Source organism: Haliaeetus leucocephalus, unplaced genomic scaffold (assembly GCF_000737465.1).
Source record: "Haliaeetus leucocephalus isolate CR32 unplaced genomic scaffold, Haliaeetus_leucocephalus-4.0 Scaffold439, whole genome shotgun sequence".
NCBI lineage: Eukaryota > Metazoa > Chordata > Aves > Accipitriformes > Accipitridae > Haliaeetus > Haliaeetus leucocephalus.
In genome coordinates this window covers 6,960,616-6,983,692 of record NW_010972875.1, presented here as the reverse complement: position 1 = coordinate 6,983,692, position 23,077 = coordinate 6,960,616, and the positions used below count along the sequence as shown (strand labels likewise).

The following is a 23,077-nucleotide window of genomic DNA, read 5'->3' as shown; positions in this document are numbered from 1 at the left end:
ACCAAAAATGCTGCTATTAAAATAAACATTTACAAGGGGAACAAACTATTTAAAGTGCCAGAATAAAATCTCTTCAGGTCTCTGATTTTTACACGTAAAATGTAATGAACACCCACAGTAAGAGATAACTGGACAGGTGGACAGTTTTTTTCACAGTGTTCACAAGAATTACTAATCTATCAGTCTGGTATGAAAGCCCATTAAAAGTGATACCGCATAGGCCACCTCAAGCAAATATTTCAAGCCTACAAATAGTCAGCAGCACACTTTCAAAATACCTTAAGTTCCAAACTACAATTTTTTATGATATTTTCTAAGTAACAAAGACTTTAACAAGGACTGTTACTGCCTTGCTAAAGCACACACCCATGCTTTCATAAGTAGCTGTCAATAAAGTCCTGGGGATTGCTGGAGTACTAGTAGTTTATGATCTTGCAACTTTTGCATTGTAGTTAGAAAATTCAGTTTACCTCAACGATGTATTTAAAAGGATGCTGTGTGAGACTGGCACATCCTAAGATTATCGCTATTTTCTAAAATTGTAAATAAGCACCAATTAATGAAATAGTTTTCAAGTAACAGCTAACCTCAACATTCTGCAACATTCACCATTTAGGTTATATTAAATATCCTATCACGATAAACTGCATCGTTTAGTATCTCTCGAAAACATTCTAGATGCCATAATTCTATCTCCCTCTGCAGGATTACAGCATGGGTTCCTCAGTGCTCTGCAAATTTTGCCAAATGAGTATGATTCTGTATTGCATGCACTTTTTTTTTTTTTTAAATCAGAAGGGTTGAAGTAGTTTCTAAAATTATAAATTAGCCTTCTATAATTCTAAAACCCCCACTGAACACGAACTCCATTTGGAGTGACAATTGCCATTCACATTATTGCAAGATTTGAGGTATTCTTAAGAGAAAAGGCACCAGCGAAGTTGTTGGATCCGGATGTACTGCGTCACAGGAACATATCCAGTTAATGCCCTGTTGAAGAAAAAGACACATTTCAGTACAACTATTTTCTTCTAAGCCTCTAAATTTGCTTGTCTTCAAGATGGGCACACATTCATACTGTTTGAAATCCCTCACTTCACCATCTCCACTTAGCTATCTCTTTGGATTTTGAAAGGCATGGAGCCAGCAGGCTTGCAGCCAACTGTTTCTTGAATAGGGAAGAGAAGTTTTACTTACTATAGAACTGGCCACAACAAAGGCAACTAGCAGGCAGAACTCATGACAGTGTTCTGAGTAGAGTGAAAAACAAGCTCTCCTCCAAGTCAGAAATTTCAGCCTTTTTCCACACACAGAAAAGAAAGGGGCTACCCATTTTAAAAATAAGACTTGGACAAGTATTTTAGAGTCAAAGACCTTCAGCATGTTATTTTGTCTCTTTGCTCAGTTGTTCAAGGGCTTAATATGAAAACCATGAGTTATTATGAACTAATATGCCCACTTACTTGGGCTTCCGCTCCTCAGTGGTGAAGGACTGCGGCTTCGAGACAACTGCAAGACAAACAGAAAAGGAAACTCAGGTGTGCTAAAGAACTGTACCCAAGAAAGGCACCTGGGGACCTATCAACATCCAGAAAATTTGCACATGCCAATCAGTGCAGCTCCACTGCTACAAAGTCAAATTCAACAACCTTCTAATTTTTCCTTCATACCCTGCACACACACAAAAAAGTGAGTCTTACCCAAAGCCTCTCACATTTTCAATATTCATATTTTAAGTTGAGGGCACCTATGTCAATTTAATAAGATGGGCTAACAATTAGAAAAATATACATGATTTTACAGAAATAATTTAAAATGTGTAACTATACCATATGCAGGACTCTGCTAAGGTTTCACATATCTCATTAGTACCACCTCCTGCCTACCCTACACTGATTTGCTGCTCCTCTGAGGCATTAGAGGGTAAATTTAGATTACTAATTCCAGGAGGCAGGGACCATGTGCTGTGTATGTACTGCGAGATGACTATAACACTTCCAGATGATGCGATTAGTTATTCAGAAGGGTACTGAAGCAAGGGGGAGTAGGGGGAAAGCATTCTGAGATCCACAGTTGACACTTCTGAGAATTTAACTATGATCCACTTCTCATACAGTACCTCCACTGATAATTATACCAGGCAATAACTATCTGTCAGTTCAGCTTCACCTCATTCCAGACCCAGCAAAGGCATTTATTCCCACATCAGCATTTTAAAAGGTTGCTTACATTCTGAGTTTAAAATACTCGATGCTGTTTATACTACAAGCATTCAGCTGGGGCTTACATGATGAGCTAGAAGAGGACTGGTGCTACGGCTGCGGCTTCTGCTTCTACTTCTACTTCTGTGAGACCACTACAAGAGAAGAGTTTGACAAACCTCTTTTGGGAGAGAGCATTTAATAAAGACAGACTCAGCAAGCAGACTTGCCATGCTGGAGACATGACTTGAGGACAGAGAGTAAACACAGTAAACTTTCTCCTTAGAACAGACTCTGCCAACAATCATACATCTGCATAATGAATACATTAAGGCAAATGGAACTATTAATCCTAAAAACTGGATGAGGCACTAAAACCTAACTGATATTTGATATACACAACTCCAGCCATATAGGGAACAATCAAGAATTTATCTTTTTCAAATTTCAAAACAGTGTTCAAATCTAATTACTTCCCTTAACATGTTTCTTAATAAAAGTACATACCAGAGCTCCTCTTTTTGTGACTGCCTCTCCCTTCACAATTACAACATCATTTTCCATCAGAGCAGGCCATACATGATAGGCCACCAAGGCAGCTGTGAAATCAGACTCGAAACTACGATGGTATCTGTTGAAATACAGAGTACAAGAAATGTCTGTCTATAAGTGCCAAAAGATAAATATGATCCTTCAAGTCATAAATACTGATAAAAAGCAGAATACTAGCTATAGCTCATAAACATCTTTCTTGACAACATTTCTGTATCACAAAAGTATTTTTTAAGTGAACCTGTAAAAGAAATACATCTGTAAGACAGACTTAGCAGAATATACTGTCTACTTATACTGAGAGATGCTCCAGTAAAGCCATCTCACACTTCAGAAGGCCGCTAAGACCATATTCTTGCATAAGCCCCACACAAGCCAGGGTCCTTGAGTCCTCTGACAGATTAAATCTCCTGAGCAGCATTTTGGCAGGCATAACTATCCCATCTTCCTGAAATATCTTGCTAAAACACGACCCCTGTAAAGGATATTACAGAAATACTCTATCTCAACTATAAAGTTACATCCTAGTATCTTATGAGACATAAGAAGCAATTTTATTAGCAAGATCCTCAGATACTGATAATGAAACAATGACTTTTTAGCTAAGAAAACATATTTTGAAGGCCTGTATTAACATACCAAATATATATTACCTCCCTAAGTCTGCAATATGAGCTGAATAATACATGTCTGGTTTTGTGGATTCAAACTCAAAACAAATACCAAATAACTGAAATAAAAAAACAATCATTCATCTATACATTAGTAATGTATATACAATAGCAATTTATATAAAACAATGCTGTAAATAGAGGCATGAAGCTCTGCATGGAGAAAGGTATAGGGTACAATGAGGTTTGGCCAGCCCTTTCTACAAATTTTGCTCCATCTCTGTGTACCACATACATATGCTATAAATGTAAACATATATATGCCACATATTTATCTAGATAGATGGATAAATGTGTGTGTATATATGTCTTCTCCAGCAGCATGTATAAACACATTACACCCGGTTTTTGAAGGCTACACACATGAAGTAGGTGGAGAAAGCGTCCAAGACTATACCATAGCATTGCTGCCTTCTTAATACAGCCAATAGCTTTGGGTGTCAAATAGCTAACTGCCCAGTATTTGGCCAGGATCATTAAGTACTCATGTATGACTTTGCACTCTCCTGTTGAAGAGCTACTTTTATCTTCTCTATTTATCTCCTTGGCTTCTCAAGCTCTTCCCCATCTGGGTTCCATTCTATTTTAAATTATTATTAGAAACCTCCTTATTGGTGTGGCTTTTCTTGCTTTTGAGAGCAATTTTTTGGAGCTATCAATCCCATTAGTTTTCTTGAAGGCATGGAAGTACCCTACAGTTCTCTGCCAGCTAACAAAGCAGCCAGCCCTGACCCTATGGAAAAAAAGAAAAACTATGTTATGGTATGCATTTTTAAACAAAATTCCCATTTTTAAAAGCCATTTTTCTTTTTGCTCAGCTCTAAACCAGAAGAGATGGGAGTGTATCAAGATCCATAAGTCATACAGCAGCCACAGCCTGGAGGTCACAGCACACGTACTGATGATCCTGGTATCAGACACCAACTGCCAGATCTCAGTAAACATGACTTTTACAAAATGGGCCAGAAAGGAGGAACAAAGGTGCACACATTTTATAAACACTGGAGGCAGACAGAGACTAAACAGGGAAAGGAAAGCTGATGATAATTTTCCTCTTAATGGATAAATTAAATATGCTCTAGCAACTGAGGTTTATCCAGAAAATTGTTCTGTTCATTAAAAAAAGCTGTTAACACTGGTCTACATCCTGGCATTTATACACCATCATAAACCTTAAAGACATACCCAATTCACTACAGACCAGGAATATTTGCCCCATATTAAAGTTTAGCATCAATCTTAAGCCTTTATATTAATTAGGAAAGAAGTAGACTATACAACCTGATGGATTTTTTTAGTGGTAAGAATCTGTAAGAGTTCTTACTTGGTCTCACTGAAAAGTTCTCCATCAATACCAAAGGCAACATCAAGAGGAGGAACGAGTGTCTGCATTGAAAAAGCCACACGGCACAACTCTCGAATCAAAGTGCTGATCACAATGAAATCAATTTCTGGTGGAAATGAAATCTTTGGGTTGATGTTCATGGAGCGAATTACTTCCTGAAAAAAAAGCAATTGAGTAATTTGAGCTCATTAACACTTTTATGTAGGGGCAAGTATGGAAATCCCTCCTAAATATGCCTCTCAGCTTTCTACATTTAAAAATCATTATAAGAAGCTCCCAGCAATATTGTCTTAGGCTATTCCAGAAAATATTAACTTCAGAAAGAATGCACTGTTATTTTAGAAATAAAGTATGACCTACATCGTTGACATCAATCTTAGGAAGGAGGTGTAGTTTCTCAGTAGAGCACAGAATTTAAGAAAAATATGAAATTTAGCTTACATTTATTTGATTAAGAGAGTTACACTATATCTTGCCAAAAATATTATTCAGACAGAGACATTCTAGTCACAGACAAATAAAACAAGTGATTACTGGGCCATACCAAAATATTATTTTGGAAAATAAATTGCTGCAAGACATAACATCCATGCAATAAACTTTTTTCCTTCTTCAGGTAACAGTGCATTTCTAGTTTACACATTCCGAATTTATTAGCTACTGAAATAGATCAACACATCACTTCCTCACTGCCCTTGGCTTACATTGACACTGGCTTGAACGTCATACAAATCCTCATGGCGAACTATATAATCCAGGACAGCGTCTTCAAGTGACTCGGGCCCCGAGTGACCTAGAGCCAGAGTGTCTCTTACACGTATTTTGAACTGCCTGTAGGCTGTCTTTGCTGCATGAAAAGACTCCTGCAAACACAAAGAACATCTAGTTAAATCCAGGAGAATGAGATTCATTTTTTATCAATTATCTAAGAGGATGAACTTAACCCAGTATCATCATTGTAAGGAGGAATATAAAACACTGCTGTAAAAGTGAAAGTTAAAAATAGTACTCAACTGGGAAGACTTCTCTGATTAAATCAAGTGTGATTTATTTGCAGAAGATGGGAATGAAAAGCTTCCCACCTAACTTTCTATTTTTATGTAGGATTCTATCACACACCCATGATCATTGGAATCACATTCAAAGATATCAAGAGCAGAATTCAATAATAGATTTTATATGCCACAGTCTAACATGTCAGACAGGAACACCTCTTGTCTGTTGGGAAGAAAGGCTGACTTGGAGAGTGTAAACTGAATGACAGTTGTGCGAAAAAAACTTCAGTAAGTTAAGTGTGCTTGGGATCACACACATTAAGAGGCACACTGCCTCTCTGATGCAGGTATGTACTACATCAATTTTCTAGAAAAGAAGATTAAGGACAGAAGAACAAAAAAAATTTCTTCTGACTGAGCTTATAGTAAATACGAGGTATCTAGGTAATTTCAAGCCTTCCAATAAAGCTAGAGAAGCACATAGCTACAGGCAAGAGGGAAGCATGATTTGGAGATATTTTTAGCTTTCTAAAATATAGTATTCCAAAAAGAATTAATCTAAATGAGGCGGTGTTGTTTAGTGCAGGAATCATCTACCTTTCAGAGTTATTCAGTCTTCTTATGCACCCCTTTTAGCATCTGTACTGTAGATCACTGACTCTGTTCTAACGTTGGGACAGGACAGTCAGAAAAGAACACTAAACTGAGAGTTCAATGTAAAAATGTGAGGCAAAGAAAGGAAAATCAAAAGGGAAAAAAGTAGAGAAGTTTTCTTCTCCATACTTCACAGAAATGCTGATTTACACACAATTTAATCCAATCCAGCCATAATATTTTATAAAACACTTCTGGCCTTTCTGTAAAACAAGAAATACCATTTTTTTCTTACCACAGCTGCAATGTATATTATCCTCTGCACCCTCTCCATGTCATTGATGTATGACCTCAAATCGGTCTCTGCATCCAAGCGTTCTTGAGCATAAATGTCACCGAAGCGAGCTACCAGGCAGGCACGACGTGAAGCATTTGTACGCCTGGCTCGGCCAGGTGAGCAGCTCCTCAGGGGAAGTGGACTAGGTGACTTGCTCTCACTGTGCCTTGGGGAAGGAGAGCGGCTCCGTACAAACCTATGACAGACATGTGAAGAAGCATGAGGTCGCTTCACCATCGTCAGATGCTTTTGCCTAGTGCACAGAGTTTTGTGTCAATTTAATTATTACTGGGGTAAGGTGAGATTTTGAGCCAACATAATTAAAGAAGTAAACCTGCAGCTGGTTAGTCTAATATGAAGGCATTTGTGTCAATACATTTTATGGGCTAGAACCTAAACAATAAAATTAAAGTAATTCCTAAAATGTGTACAGCCAAGCACTTTGTTCTGTTAACAATATGTTAACTAGTAATACTTTGGAGATTTGTTCCTCTTTCAGTGCTGCTGAAGAGTTGTAAAGTCAAACAAGTGAGAATATAACAACAAGTTCTGCCCTGTAATGATGCAGTATTCAAAGAGGACTTATAAACAAAAAACCCAATCATCTCTTTTTACCCTGTACAGTTGCTCTCAATGTATTTTGTAAAGCTGCTGCCTTTGCTGTTTTGCCAGAAACTTAACACAGCTGCCTGAAATTAAAACATTTGGGCAGTAGGAGAAATCAGTTAAAGAGTTTATATTCCTTCATAACAAAGTACAAAAACTTAGTTTTTCTTTATACTTCAATTTCAAATGAGCAGGGAATTCATGCTACCAAACATGAACAATTTCTCTGATTCAGTGACCCCTCTGAATAATGCCTCTACCTGCTCTGAAGAACAGACTTCTGGGCATCCAGGATAGAAATCTCATCCCGCAGTATTTGAATCTGCTGCTCATAGTCATTCAGACGATCTAACTTCCTCAGGGCATCCTTCTCTTGGGCACAGGAAGTCTTCAGACTTAACCACAGAGAATAAAGTCAGTCACAAGATGTCCTTCTACCAATGCAAACCATCTATCAATTAATCCTCATCATCAAACAAAAAGAACAGAAAAAGAAGAGAAATATTGAGCAAGCTCCTTATGCTGAAATACAGGGAAATCAAGAGTTTAAAAAAAGCCTACTCCAAAGCATACTCTTAACTACGCTTTGAAATGTAAAAGTGTACTGTGGCAGGAGATTGGATACACTACACTTTATGTTACAGGAGAGATCACTGGTTAACATTTAGTGTCCTTGCACTAGCTCAGATGATAAGGTCTAAGAAAGAAACTGGTTTCCTTCTCATATTTAAGATGTTAACTAAACCAGCTCAGTTTTCTTTCCTACAGTTCAAGACTCTAGGTATTTTCTTATACCAGGTCCTTGGGTTTTCTTCTTTGCTGGAATATATTAGTCAGTCAAAGGATATCACCAATTATGTTATTCAAGTCATATCAAAAGCTAATGATTCCTCTCTTGCTCTCCCCAAGAGAAGCAGTGTTTCTTAAACATTGGCAGACAACCAGTTAAGCAAGTTTATCTTCTGTCCTTTACTCTTACTTAACGGTAGCAAGTATCCCAACATCTCTGCTTTCCTACCTAACACAGGTCTTACTGTATTCCTCTTTCCGAAAGAAAAAAAAAAAGAAGAAAGAAAATAAAAAATGAAAAAAAAGGATGCTTTCTATTTATTTTGGAGGCATTCAGTCTGTTCTTCCTTTTCTTTACTGAAGGACCCTGGTGAGATTTTTGAGGATCTGAATCAATGAAAGCTGTAACACCTATCAATTGACAAGCTTCCCATTCTGACTTTTTAAGGAGCAGGCTGACTGAGAGGACCACAGGTAATAAAGCCAGCACATCTGCTAAGAGGAAAGCCTGTCCTTCTAACCCAGGTACGAAAAGCTGCAGATATTACTACAATCCCATGGAAGTCTTTAGTCAGCTCCTCCAGCAAGGACTTCTAGCAGAGTAGCAGTAAAAGAGGGTTAAAGAATTCTAATATAAAGAACAACTGGGAAAGGAAAGTAGATTTGGAAAGACGAGTTCTAGAGATGGAAATGGGGGAAAATCATTATATACCAAGAAAATAAAAGGTGAAAAAAAACCCTATATAATATACAAGACACTAGTCAGGCTTTCCTTAAATTGCCACGATAGACAATGCAGACAGACAATGCAGTGTTAATAACTATCCAACAGAAAGGATAAATAAAAAGTAATCATTTCACTTCTATATTATTTTCTTTTTGTTATTTAACCCTATTCACATGGGCATTTTTCAGAAGGTTTTAAAGCAATTTTTGATGGTCTTTATCTCACTGCTGTGAGATCCACAAAGCTTCCATCTTTTCATCATGACAGCAGATAATGATTACAAATACAAACAGATGCTTAATTATAGGCCTGCCTTTATCAGGAGAGGGGAAAAAAAAAACCACACACAAAAAAACCCAAAAAACCAAAACAGGACAGCACATGACAGACTGAAACCAGCAGAAATACCTGCACCTTTCATTGTTCATCACAAGTCATATAGCAAGTCACAAACATAAGAGAAGCCACCACTGAAAATGAATGTTTCTTTCTTTGTAAGAAAAACTAAATACAAAAAAGGAAAAAAACCAACTTTAAGACAGTCATATTTATCAATTACCAAAGCTGACTTTTGTAAGCCTTAACACGAATCCTTTCCATGCTAATTAAATCTATGCAGTATTCAGTTTCCCCTGTTTTATTGTTCATTCACTCTAATGAGTGAATTCACTCATTTAGCAATTCATTCACTCATACTGCTAAATATTAATCCGAAATGAAGAGACTATTATCATCTTTCTGCTAAGGCTGAAGAGATGTAGATGCTGCAAAAAATATAATGGGAACCAACAAGGCAAAATATAGTTCTTAGAAAAATCAGAAAAGTTTTTATAACCCATTTTTATTTTAAGGCTATAACTAGTGTTTTACACTCCACCATCTAACCATTTAAAAATAAAATAGGCATCTTCAACCAGTTTCTCAGGAGAAAATACAATAGCCTTGAGAATTTGTGTCAAGTATCTACTTAATGCTGTTTGGATAAATAAGCCCACTGCTACTCTCCAGTTTCAAACAATTCATTAACAATAAACTTCCCCACAGTTCCCCCAGCCCTTGGGCTAAGCCCAACTCATTCAGTCAGATTGCCTTGAAATTCAAGGCAAGAACAACTGCACCTATGTAATTTTTGGCCAAATGCCTGTTTAACCTGTTTTTAAGAGCCCTCTGCAACAGTGACACTACAAGGTCTTGAGGTAACTGATTCAAGCTACCATATTGGCTGTTATTAATTACAACTGTTTGTCAAAATTTCTTCCTGGCAATCTATATAACAGGTCCTCCGTACAGCAGATCAAGAAAGAAAAGTCCTCTTGACCTCATTTACTTCCAAGTGAGTCGTCTGGCAATGTTAAGTTTGATTAGACCTTGGCACAAGTCTAAGCACGCTAGTAGTAAGCTTCCATTTATAACAGTACTAACAGGATTTTGTTGTCTGTATATAAAAATAGGTTTCAGTACACTTTATTTTTTGTCTTCCCCTGAAGAACTTTCAATTGCTTTTAAATGTTGATAGTTATTAATTAAAAAAATTTTTATTTTCCTTCAGAATTCTGCAGCAAATAGCTAAATCCTGGTATAATTAATATCTTGATATAACAAAAGCTTATACTGGCTATAGAATTTAATTATATTGAGTCTAGACCACATTTGTTCTAACAGCCCAGGAGACCAAGATGTCTTGCAAAACATGCTTTGATTTAAGTATGTGAGACAGACAGACTATAGACAAAAGGAAGGAGATCAGCTGTTCTAAAAGTCTCAAAAAAACAAGTTTACAGACAAAGGGGCAAAGAACACTCCTGACTAACTGTTCCTTGTGTAAAAAAAAATCCTGCCCTAAGTGTCACAGATTGGTCCTGACCTCACTTTCTCTGCTTTTAGAAGGATTCTGGTTTTGACAGGCAGGTGAAGACTAGGCAATTCTGATTTCACCCAACTAAAAGGGTTCAAATTTTGAAAAGATGACTCACACAACATGAAAAATATCACTTTTGTTCAATAAAAAATTGAACACCCAGGCAGAAGATGCAAATGTAGAGTGCCAACTAAACTGAGAGCTAACATGAACCATAAGTATGTCAAGATTACGGAATTCTTGAATTCATAGGAAAACAGGAATGGTTTATTCTTCTGTTAGTAGTACAAATGGCAACATGTGCTGGTTTCGGCTGGGATAGAGTTAATTCTCTTCATAGTCGTTCGTATGGAGCTATGTTTTGGATTTGTGCTGGAAACAGTGCTGGTAATTCAGGGCTGTTTTCGTTGCTGCTGAGCAGTGCTCACACAGAGCCAAGGCCTTTTCTGCTTCTCCCACCACCCCACCAGCGAGCAGGCTGGGGGGGCACAAGAAGTCGGGGGGAGACACAGCCGGGACAGCTGACCCCAACTGACCAAAGGGATGTTCCAGACCATATGACGTCATGCCCAGCATATAAAGCTGGAGGAAGGAGAAGGAAAGGGGGACATTGAGGGCGATGGCGTTTGCCTTCCCAAGTCACCGTTAGGTGTGATGGAGCCCTGCTTTCCTGGAGATGGCTGAACACCTGCCCGCCCATGGGAAGTGGTGAATGAATTCCTTGTTTTGCTTTGCTTGCATATGCGGATTTTGCTTTCCCTATTAAACTGTCTTTATCTCAACCCACGAGTTTTCTCACTTTTACCCTTCGGATTCTCTCCCCCATCCCACTGCGGGGAGGAGTGAGCGAGTGGCTGGGTGGTGCTTAGCTGCCGGCTGAGGTTAACCCATGACAGTCCTTTTTGGCGCCCAGCGTGGGGCTCAAAGGGTTCTAGATGACGACAGATTTGATTGGAATGTGCTAGATTGAATTTATAGCTGTTATTGCTGTTTAGCTTTTAATTGACAGGCTCCTGTGCTTGCCACGGGGCATGCTTGCCTTAGTGTAAATTAGAGTCTAGTGCTCATCAGTGGCTGCTTTTTGCTCTTGCTGCTTGCTGTAGTGCCGTACTGCTGATCATCTTACTCTGCTCTGCCTGGGAACATTTTGGTAACAGCAATGGCGATGCACCTGGGCTGGCAGACGGCCGGGGCATCGCTGCTGTTTCTGTGCTGCTGTACTGGACAGGCTTGAACTTCAGCGTGAACTCGAGTCAAAGGGACTGTGACCTGTGGATGAGTCCACGTGGGAGCAAGACACTCCGAAGCATCTGTGGCCATGAATAAGCCCACGCCAGAGCAGGTACCTCTTGAAGTGTCTGTGGCCATGGTTATGTCTGTGCCACTGCAGGTATACCTCTGAAGGGACTGTGGCGCAAGGATAAGTCCACTCCGGAGAAGGTACACCTCAAAGCATCTGTGGCTGTGGATGAGTCCACGCTGCAGCAGGTACACCCTGAAGCACCAGTGGCTGTACATGAGGTCATGCTGGAGCAGCTGAAAGCGCATGGCCATGGATAAGCCCACAACAGAGGAGGTGCACCCCTGGAGGGCCTGCAGCCACGGGCAAGGCCATGCTGGAGCAGGTTTACTTCTGAAGTGACTGTGGCTGTGGGTAAGGCCATGCTGGAGCAGGTCTATCTCTGAAGGCATTGTGGCCCATGGATAAGGCTGGAACAGGTGCACCTCAAAGTGACTGTGGCTGCGGATAAGTCTATGCTGCAGCAGATATACCCCTGAAGAGACTGTGGCTCATAGAGAAGGCTTCACTTGGAGCATGTACACTCCTAAGGGACTGCAGTCTGTGGATAAGTCCAAGCCAGAGCAGGGGCAAGGAGAGGAGTTCATTGCAACATGATCTGGTCCAAAGGGACCAGGGGTGGAGATTGTAATGGCAATACCTTTGAATTGTTGTAACCCAGGATTTGAATTGCATGTTACAGGAATTACTATAGCAGGAACAATCTGAACCAATGGAGGACAAGCCTTACAAGAAGCAGTGCAAGTGCAGCAGTGACCTGACCTGAGCTGGCTTTGGTGCCCAGTAACTCCACACAACACACCACCTCTCCTGTCCTGAGTGACCACCATAACAGATGGAGCCCAAAGTTACGGACTAAATGAACTCAAAGGACATTTTGTGGATGTTTGTGGACATTTTGAAGACATTTTATAGGGGTGGTTCACAGACTAAGGGAATGATATCTGTGTATTATATCAAAGGATGGGAAGGGGGGTGGGGGTGGGGGTGGTTAATGAGGTTGTATTGGATAGTGTGGGACCTGAGCATGACATAAATGGTATAGAATAAAGGGTGGAGAATGTGCTGATTTTGGCTGGAATAGAGTTAATTCTCTTCACAGTAGTTTGTATGGAGCTACATTTTGGATTTGTGCTGAAAACAGTGTTGATAATGCCAAGATGTTTTTGTTACTGCTGAGCAGTGCTTACACAGAGCCAAGGCCTTTTCTGCTTCTCACCCCCCCCCACCAACACGTAGGCTGGGGGGACACAAGAAGCTGGGAGGGGACACAGCCGTGACAGCTGACCCCAACTGACCAAAGAGGTATCCCAGACCATTTGATGTCACGCTCAGCATATAAAGCTGGGGGCAGAAGAAGGAAGGGGTGGACATTTGGAGTGATGGTGTGTGTCTTCCCAAGTGACCGTTACACAGTTATCGCTTACACCAATACAACATGAATTTCTGTCCAGTCTGCATTAAGACCTACACATGGGAATTGTGAGATCCTTTATTCCCTACTAATAGTTTTAATCAGGAAGACAGCAGTCAGGTTATATCTAAGAATCAAGGAGTTATATGAGCTACTTTTCACCCAACAAATCAAAAGAGCCCATCTTTTGGGAATATGATTTTATACTCCACGTAGCCATCCAAAAAAATTAAAATCCAAAGTGATCAACACTTGCTAGGAAAGTCCATGGATAAAATCTAACAATTAACATTATTTTAGAAGCAATGATAAATATCCAGATATGAACAAGTAATATTCAACTTGATATTGGAAGTAGAAACTCTAGTGGCCTAAGGTTTTTTTGTTTGCTTATCTTCATCAGGAGTAACTCATCCTCTCAGTTGCCCTAAAAGGAAAGATAAACTCATGGACAGTTATATCCTTTCCTACAGCGTAAGCAGCAAAGTCAAGTTTCCTCCATTTTTGAGAGCAGCAACGTTATTTAACTGAAAGGCTGCAAGCATTTATTTAACAAGTATGACTATACTTCTGTTGTTGAAATGTCAGTTATCACAAGAATTCACATGCTGTTGGAATTAATTTCAACTACCTTTGTGTTCATCTCCAATAATATAACACATGCACACACAAAAAAACCCAAAACTCAACAAAAACAACAACCAAAAAAACACCAAAACCCCACCACCCAAATAAGACGTGAGCTACATTTCATAAGAGTGAAGAATTATTACTGCTTCTAGAACTGCTTGTAGGTCAAGCCATAAAAGGAAATTAGTTTTAAGGGCCCCTATATTGACATGGAAGGGTAGGTCCCCCAGCTGCACCCTTACTGATCCAGATTAACTTCCCAGGTGTGACCAACACACTTAGAAATTCAAAAAACATTTTTAAACCAGAGACATCAGCATAACCAATAGCCATTACTTCTGTGCAGACAGGCAAAAGAATTTGGCAAAAATGGTCTAAAAGAAAAAGCCATATAAAGAACTTTATCTTAAGATAGAGAGACTGAAGTATCTCTTATTTAACACACACGCTACTTCCAAGAGCATCATAGCAAATTGTAAACAATGGTTTCCGGCTATATTCAGAATATGGTTCTCTCCTATTTAACTTCATCTACAAGATTCAAATACTATCAAGCTGCTAGTTTCAAAGTAATCCTTCTTCTATCCTAAAGAAAAAAGGATAGAAGTTCAGCCATAAGAGTTCTCACATGGATCTACTTATGTTAATTCTCTCTATATAACACCAAGAAACAAAGCTACGGATGTTAAGGAGCTAGACCTATTTTTTCCTATAGCATAGGACAGTACAAAATAAACAGAACCCGCTCAGGTAAATGGCAGACTGTGTCTCTGCATGCTGACTTCTGCCACAAATACCCCAAGATTCAATTTTTCTTACGCTGCTTTTAGCTGAACAATTTCGTCTTCTGCTGCCAAAAGAGTAGTGGCTGATTTGGTCTTTGTGTCTTCAAGAGCCAACTGGGTTTTTGCCAGACTGCAAGAAAAATTAATAAAATAACCTTCATGGTAAAGGCAGAGATTCTACCAGAGAATTTAATATGACAAACTAACTGTTTAAGCAGACCAAGTCCATACCAATTTAACATATGAAAACAATCACAGTGGGCTTTTGTGCAGACTATCAGCACACAAATAGCTTATAAAAAGTCATATCTGACTATGCAATAACAGAATTATTTTGCTATGATCCATTATTTTTCATTAAGACTCAGTTCCAGTTTCGCCATCTATTTCAACAACTTACAGCATTCAGAGTGACTTCACTGTCCATAGATGGGCTATCTTGGCACATGAATTCTCTTTCTCCTGCACCTGTCCCGTCTGCCAATAACTACACAATCATGACTCCATACTGCACCACCTTGAAAGGATCAGTTCTGAAACTTTCATGCATGACTTCATCACTGCTTGAATTACCTCCTCCCAACCCTCCATCTTCCAGACTTCTACCTTTGCAAACCACAGCAAACACCTCTCTGACCTGACTGCACAGAGAAATGCAACTCGCAAAACTGTACAAAAGCTTTACCACTGATTTCCCACTTCTTACAGGAGCTAGCCCAAAATGACTTTTTCTTGTACTGCAAACTGCCACATGCTCACTCCAATCTGTATCAGCGCATAACTTTCCTTGTCCTCACCTTGACCATCCAACACTTTTCTCCAGCTCATCAAATAATCTCTTTCTTTCCACACAGGAGCATAGGATGAAATGCCTCACCCCAAAACCAATCTTTATATATACCTGAATGGTTGAGTTTGGGAGGGACCTCTGGAGGTCTTCTGGTCCAACTCCCCCTGCTCAAGAGAGCCATTTAGAGCCGTTTGCCCAGGCATGTGTCCAAACAGCTTTTTAATATTTCCAAGGATGGAAACTTCACAACCTCCCTGGGCAACCTGTGCCACTGCTCAGTCACCCTCACAGTAAAAAAGGGTTTCCTGATGTTCAGAAGGAACCTCCTGTGTTTCAGTCTGTGCCCACTGACTCTGGTGCTGTCACTGGGCACCACTGGAACAACCCTGGCTCTGTCTTCTTTACACCCTCCCTTCAGGTATATACGTTAATAAGATCCACCAGTCTCCCACAACCCTTCTCTATAGTTAGAAATAACAACAGAAAACAATTTCTTTGCTTATTAAACCTTTCAGGCTGGAATTATTTTGCAAGATTACCTAATTCTGGCAAACCATTTGAAATACCAAGAACAAAAAACCTCTCCCTTCTTCCAAACTTTGTGGGGTCCTTCTCTGTCCCACATTGTCACTTTTGATATTTAATGTATATTGCGAGATCACAAGATTTTTTTGTCCTCTTCTTTTCAGGGGGATGCACTGATCTTTAACTCACTCAGAGTTGACTGAGAGACTTTTTTGATAATGAACAATTAGAATGCTTGCACTCATCCAAAATGAGACATGAGAGATACTAATATGCATTGGTGAATAAGGGAAGAGCAACCGATGTCATTTCCCTTGCCTTCTGTAAGGCCTTTGACACGGTCCCACACAACATCCTTGATTCTAAATTGGAGAGATGTGGATTTGATGGATAAGGAATTGGCTGGATGGCTGTGCCCAGGGTTGCAGTCAACAGCTCAACATCTAAACGGAGATCTGTGACAAGCAGTGTCCCTCAGGGGTCTGTATTGTGGCTAGTACTGTTCAATATCTTTATTAACGACATTGACAGCGGGATTGAGTGCACTCTTGGCAAGTTTGTGGATGACTCCAAGCTGAGTGGTGCAGTTGATATTCTTGAGGGAACAAATGCCATCCAGAGGGACCTTGGGCAGGCTTGAGGAGTGGGCCCATGTGAATCTCTTGAAGTTCAACAAGGCCGAGTGCAAGGTGATACACCTGGGTTGGGGCAATCACCAGCATCAGTACAGACTGGGGGAAAAAATGGATTAAAGCAGCCCTGTGGAGAAGGACTTGGAGATAGTGGTAGTTGAAAAACTAGAAATGAGCTGGCAATGTGCATTTACAAGCCAAAAAGCCAGCCGTATCCTGGGCTACATCAAAAGAAGCATGGCCAGCAGGTCAAGGGAGGTGATTCTCCCCCTCTACTCCCCTTTCATGAGACCCCACCTGGAGTACTGCATCCAGCTCCGGGGTCTCCAGTACAAGAAAGACATGGACCTGTTAGAACAGGTCCAGAGGAGGGCCACAAAAATGATCAGAGGGTTGGAACACCTCTCCTATGAAGAAAGGTTGAGAGAGTTGGGATTGTTTAGCTTGGAGAAGAGGCTTCAGGGAGACCTTATTCCAGCCTTTCAAAACTTAAAGGGGGCTTACAAGAAAGATGGGGAGATGCCCTGGCTTCAGCTGGGATAGAGTTAATTTTCTTTCTAGTAGCTGGTACAGTGTTATGCTTTGGATTCAGTGTGAGAAGAATGTTGATAACACACTGATGTTTTCAGTTGTTGCTAAGTAGTGTTTAGACTAAGTCAAGGATTTTTCAGCTTCTGATGCCCAGCCAGCAAGAAGGCTGGAGGGGCACAAGAAGTTGGGAGGGGACACAGCCAGGGCAGCTGAGCCAAACTGGCCAAAGGAACATTCCATACCATGAGATATCATGCCTAGTGCATAAACTGGGGGGAGTTGGCCTGGAGGGATCACTGCTTGGGAACTAACTGGGCATCGGTCAGCAAGTGGTGAGCAATTGCATTGTACATCATTGTTTTGTATATTCCAGTCCTTTTATTATTATTGACATTTTATTATTGTTGTTATTATCATTATTAGTTTCTTCCTTTCTGTTCTATTAAACTTAACCCATGAGTTTTACTTTTTTTTTTTTTCCTCCCCAATTCTCTCCCCCATCGCACTGAGGGGGGGCGGGGAAGTGAGTGAGCAGCTGCGTGGTGTTTAGTTACCAGCTGGGCTTAAACCATGAGAGGAAAGACTTTAATTTTTTTTTCCCCCCCGCTACTGACAGGACAAGGGGTAATGGTTTTAAACTAAAAGAGAGAGGATTTAGATTGGATATAAAGAAGAAATTATTTATGATGAGGGTGGTGGGATGCTGGAACAGGTTGCCCTGAGAAGTTGTGAGTGCACCATCCCCAGAAGTGTTCAAGGTCAGGCTGAATGGGTTTTTGAGCAACCTAATCTAGTGGAAGATGTCCCTTCCAACAGCAGAGGCGTTGTACTAGATGAACTTTGACTATCCCTTCCAACCCAAACCATTCTGTGATTCTACAATTCTATGAAAGCAGGAGATATCTGCAAAATTAGGATACAGGATGAAATATTCTATTGAACCTCTTTCCTCTAATCTAGCTAATACAGTTTGCAGTTCTGAGAACTTGATATTCTTGGAATCACTTAGTAAGAGCATTAAATTATATCACTTATTGTACTGACCAAAGGACTGTGAGCATTCATTGTTCTCATGCTAATAGGATGAATGAGAAAGCCTCTGTCACTTGGAGCTACTTCTGAACTGGCACTAACTGCACAAATTTGTTTCTGAAGCAATTAAATCATTTTGAGACTACAAGGCTCCACAAAATATGTTTTATGCAACTGTACAAAAATTGTTCAGTCCTAGTCACTTATCTGAAAATCTGTCTCTCCTTCTTCCTCCATCTTACCACAGGGAGTTTTGATCTTCTTAGATGTTCAAATACCGATTACATACCGTAACTAATTATGACATGTTGTAGGTCCGTCAATAAGTGTTGCATTATAGCTACTCGATTTTTATCAAGGTTTGCTCAGCATGCAACAGTTCATTGACTATAATTCCACAGCAATGGTCATGCATTATACAAACCCCTTTTATCTAGAATACTGGCATGTTTTCCAACTCCTCTATCAGAAGCAAAACCTACCAAGACAATTTATGAATGTGGGTATGACTGTATCATTTGTACCCCACTTTGGGCACACATGGACAATCCAGAGTCTAGATGTATTTTGAAGCTCTGAGTTTAAGCCAGAAATGAAACATTTTACAAATCTCCATCAGTATTTAGATGGCGAGAGAAAAATATGGCTTGTTGAAAAACAAAAAACAAACAAAAAGAATCACAGTTAATTCCCCTACTCTTGTTGCACATGGCTGAGCTGTAGACGAGTTGAAGTCAGTTCTTCCTGCAGCTCTTGCAGTTGAAAAGTCTGATTGCTGGCCAGCTCTCTCAGCTGCCTCTCTTTCTCTATTGAATCCTATAGTGAAACACAAAATCACACTACTTGAATGTTCTACCTTACAGAATCCTTCAGCAATGTAGTATAGCATTATTAGCAGATGTATTTCTAAACATTTCAGTAAAGCTAATTTCTAAAGTAACGGAAAACAAAAGCAATTGCATACCTTCTAGAGACATAAGCAATACCTCCCAGGCACACAAAACAAAGGCTCAATTATATTAAGAAAAATACTCACTTCATTTATACCTCATGATAGAGAATATGGAAGGTCTGCATATGCAGATTTACTACCTGTATACACAACATCTGAAGGAAGTGTTCTTGAAGATGTGTTGCATGGATTTTTTTCCAGTCAGTCATCTTCTGACTGACTATATCACCAACTCAAGTGAAGTTTTGGGGAATTCACGTACACAAAATGACAGAAAAAGTTATTAGAACAGAGGCGGCAACTATTGTCATTCCAGAAAGCACACTACTACACATGCAGCTCTGTTTTTAACAACCTACAGATTTGCCTGATACTACTGGAATTAAATAAGTAATTGTGCAGCAGTTACATTAAATTTTGAACGTCACATGCAATGACAAACCCATAGCTGGTGCACCAGGTGTAGTGTCATTTAATAACATCATTATTTTACATTTTGGGTTTTTCTGGCAGAACCCTACTCCTGCAATACACTAGAATCTGACTTTTAAGGGATATCACTTTTCATTTGTCCTTATTTTAATTGTCAAAGATTTTGACAGAAGAGGTGTAAAAATAAGAAGTCAGAGAACATGGAGGCATCACTGTCAAATCTCAAGATCTTCAATATTTTCCCCTAGTTTGCATCAACCAACACTCTTCTTTTGTTTCAAAGCACAAAGCCACAGCAGATCTGTCTTTTCTGCTGAACTGTAAGTACTACAAACCCTTCAGTAAATACCAAATACATACTAACTCCAAACATCACATCAGGCGCATGGTGGTATCATGATGGACATGAGCACTTTTTTTTCCCCCCCTTCTGGGGATATTACAATGCTGAGATACTAAACAAAGATCTTTTTCTTCAAAAAAATAAAAGGAGCTCAGACAAACACATGGAGTTTATACACACCTTCAGCTTACACATGTATTTTCACATAGTGTTAGGTTTTACTAATAGAGATATGGCATAAATACTTCTATGATGTCTCTGCAAATGCAGCATAATTCTTTACCTAGAAAAGGAAAGCTGTACAAGAACATAGCTTCTCTTAAAAGCAAATTCCTCCTTATTGTCATTCATTGTTGTGAAACAGCATAAGCCCTAGAAGGCCAAAAGTAACTTTAACAACCTCTTCGATTTCCCTTTCAAAGGACACATGAGATGAGACAGAGAAATAGCATAGTTGTCTCCATGAGCAACTACGGACATATTTCATTAACCAAAATCAGGGAGGGAAGCTATTATTAACAGAAAGTCATTAAAGCTCTCCTGCAGCTATAAATTCACACCATTTTATTCCCTTAAAATAAGTTTCCTACATACCTGAGTGAGAGAGAGGTTGGTTTCAAAGAGCCTTCCTGAAGTAGCACATGAAAAACAAGTCCCTAGCCATGGCAGGAGACGAGTTTTTATTGTTTCCACACCTGCATAATGCCCACCTAAGAAAATATATACATTAAGAAATTGAGAACAGTTGCAGAAAGAGCCAGAGCTTGAAAAGATGACACGTGTGAAATGTGTTAGTAATAAGGCAAGGCACTGATTTACCTTCTCGAGATGTTTCATTGAGGATTGTGAAGAGCTGCCCTTGAATCTCAGAGTTCAATTCTATTATTTCACAGCATCGGTTCAGATTCTGATCACAGGAATTAATCTGTAAATTATTGTGTATTAATACATCTGCCTGGGCTTTCTTACTTAAAATTATTCCTGTTATGATCATGAAATTTTTCCCCCCCTATAATTACATCTTCACAACCTTTTCTTACCGCATCCGCTAGAATACTCACCTTTAAAGGTTCACATTAATAGGCAAACAAACAAGACATCAGGACTTCTATCACCCAGTTAATTCACTACTTGGGAAAACTTACTCCTTTCCCCATTTATAAAGAAGATGCATCCACAAATATCTCCAAAAGAAGAAACATAATAATTGAAACTGTTAAATAATAATAATAATAATTAAATAATAATAATTGAAACTGTTAAAAACTTTCAGCACAGAGTTTTTAAAATAATAAGAGATTGTTGGATGAAAAAATGTATTAGTCCAAAATATGATTTGCCATATTAGCTGAAATAATACACATAAGGCTATTATCTTGCTTTGTCAACAGTCACGAGTCCTCCATGCAATTTCATCTGATTTTTAAGAGTTACCAACTGAAACAAATACTACTGAAGAATGGGCAAAATCCAGCATTATGCCTAGGAAACAACAGAACAGCAAACCTACACCACTTTCAGCAAATGCAATTCTGAAAAGGAGTTGATGGGGTTAATCTGTCCAGGATCCTACTGCACCTGCCAGGAGAACACATACTTTGTCCCTGCTTCCTTAATCTTTATCTGTAACCTGTGTATCATCTTTAACATAGATCACTCTCTAGATCTTCAGGCTTTAATGGCTCCATACGGTTTTTACAAGCTTCCAAAGCAGCTAAAACTCCCAACCCATGCCCCTGTCAGCTTGCACTTTGATTCCTGCAACATGCTTTCCTCCGGCCTCAAGGAGCACAGTCTCACCGCGCTAACCTCCACCAGAATACCACTGCAAAGTGCATTTTTCCAGCTCATTACACTGACATGACACCCATGGTGCTTCCATCTGCCCGCTCCTCCTTTTCTGCAATGGCAGCCTGAAACTGCTCCTCTTCACTTCCCAAGACCTCAGAGACTACCCCGACCTCACTATTATAGGGAGTTCAGCTCCCACTATTGCTCAGCCCTCCTGAGGTCTACCTCCACCATCCATCTGCAAGATTTTGAAATGCATACCCCTGTTCTTCCTCCTCTGGTGTCCTGCACTCTGTGGTAGCTTTACCAGCTACCTTCAAACTCCTCTTTAAGACTGTCCTTTGCCATGAATCCTGCCGAAAGTTACACTGGCTATTAATATGCTGAAACTCCTACATACAAGGAAGTAAAAAAAGAACTGACTTCCCTTGAAAAGGCTGCATCTCTGCTCAGCACCTCTTCTCACCAACCATAGCACATGGTAGATGGTTATAGGCTCATGACCACATCAACTATCAGTGTCCTGAAGCTAATGAAACCTGGGGACACGGGAGCGAGAATTCTGTCAAGATTTTCCACTGAGGAAATTTGTAATTGTCAAATCTCAAGTCCCTTCATCTCACCTGTCCCTAATTTTACGCTTTCTCTACTTCTTCCAGTGTTTTGCCTCCTCAACCTCCCGTTACCTCTTACTCCTCCGTGCATCCCATTACATCCATCTGCAGCCTTCTCCTCACCCATACGCGAAACTCCTTCCTCACACCTGCTTCCCCCCTTCCAAAGCCCTTCTGCAGCTGTGCTGTCTTGCAGCAGCCTCTCAGCTCTAGCAGGTTTCCCACCCAGAAGAGCTGGGAAGCTGGATAACTCCGTTCTCACTTTCAGCGTCCTTTTTCCTCGGTTTTCCTGACTGTTCCCAGGCCACAAGCAATTCTTTCTGAGCACACCCTTGCCCATGGTCCTTCCATCTGCCCATCTTTTACCGCAAAACTCTTTTCTGATCCAGACTCAGTCCTTACAGCTCAAATAACCACGTTTAACCTCCAGTCCTCGCTTTCAGCGAACCCCGTCACAGGCAGAAAAGAAACCAGCTGGAGCTGCGAGTGCTACAGGCACCGGGTGTTATAATTGTGATAACCGGGCGCCTGTGCGGGTCAACGTCCCAAACAGAACCCCAAGCGGCGGCCGCTACCTGCTCCCCAGGGCCGGCTGCCCGTCTCGGTTGCACCGGGCTAAGGGCACCCGCGC

The 23,077-nt window shown here is 40.1% G+C and overlaps 1 protein-coding gene across 1 annotated transcript in view; it reads right to left on the bottom strand.

Moving 5' to 3' along the window:
* SPATA18 (spermatogenesis associated 18) overlaps window positions 1–23,077 on the bottom strand; it is a 28,973-nt gene that overhangs the window by 5,732 nt on the left and 164 nt on the right. The window contains exons 2-12 of the mRNA XM_010574563.1: window positions 20,861–20,966; window positions 20,636–20,751; window positions 19,012–19,118; window positions 14,839–14,934; window positions 7,562–7,696; window positions 6,654–6,891; window positions 5,474–5,632; window positions 4,749–4,924; window positions 2,709–2,832; window positions 2,288–2,356; window positions 1,464–1,509 (exon numbers count right to left, since the gene is read on the bottom strand). Of these exons, the coding sequence (XP_010572865.1) occupies window positions 1,464–1,509; window positions 2,288–2,356; window positions 2,709–2,832; window positions 4,749–4,924; window positions 5,474–5,632; window positions 6,654–6,891; window positions 7,562–7,696; window positions 14,839–14,934; window positions 19,012–19,118; window positions 20,636–20,751; window positions 20,861–20,966 (1,372 nt within the window). The remainder of the gene's footprint in view (window positions 1–1,463; window positions 1,510–2,287; window positions 2,357–2,708; window positions 2,833–4,748; window positions 4,925–5,473; window positions 5,633–6,653; window positions 6,892–7,561; window positions 7,697–14,838; window positions 14,935–19,011; window positions 19,119–20,635; window positions 20,752–20,860; window positions 20,967–23,077) is intronic.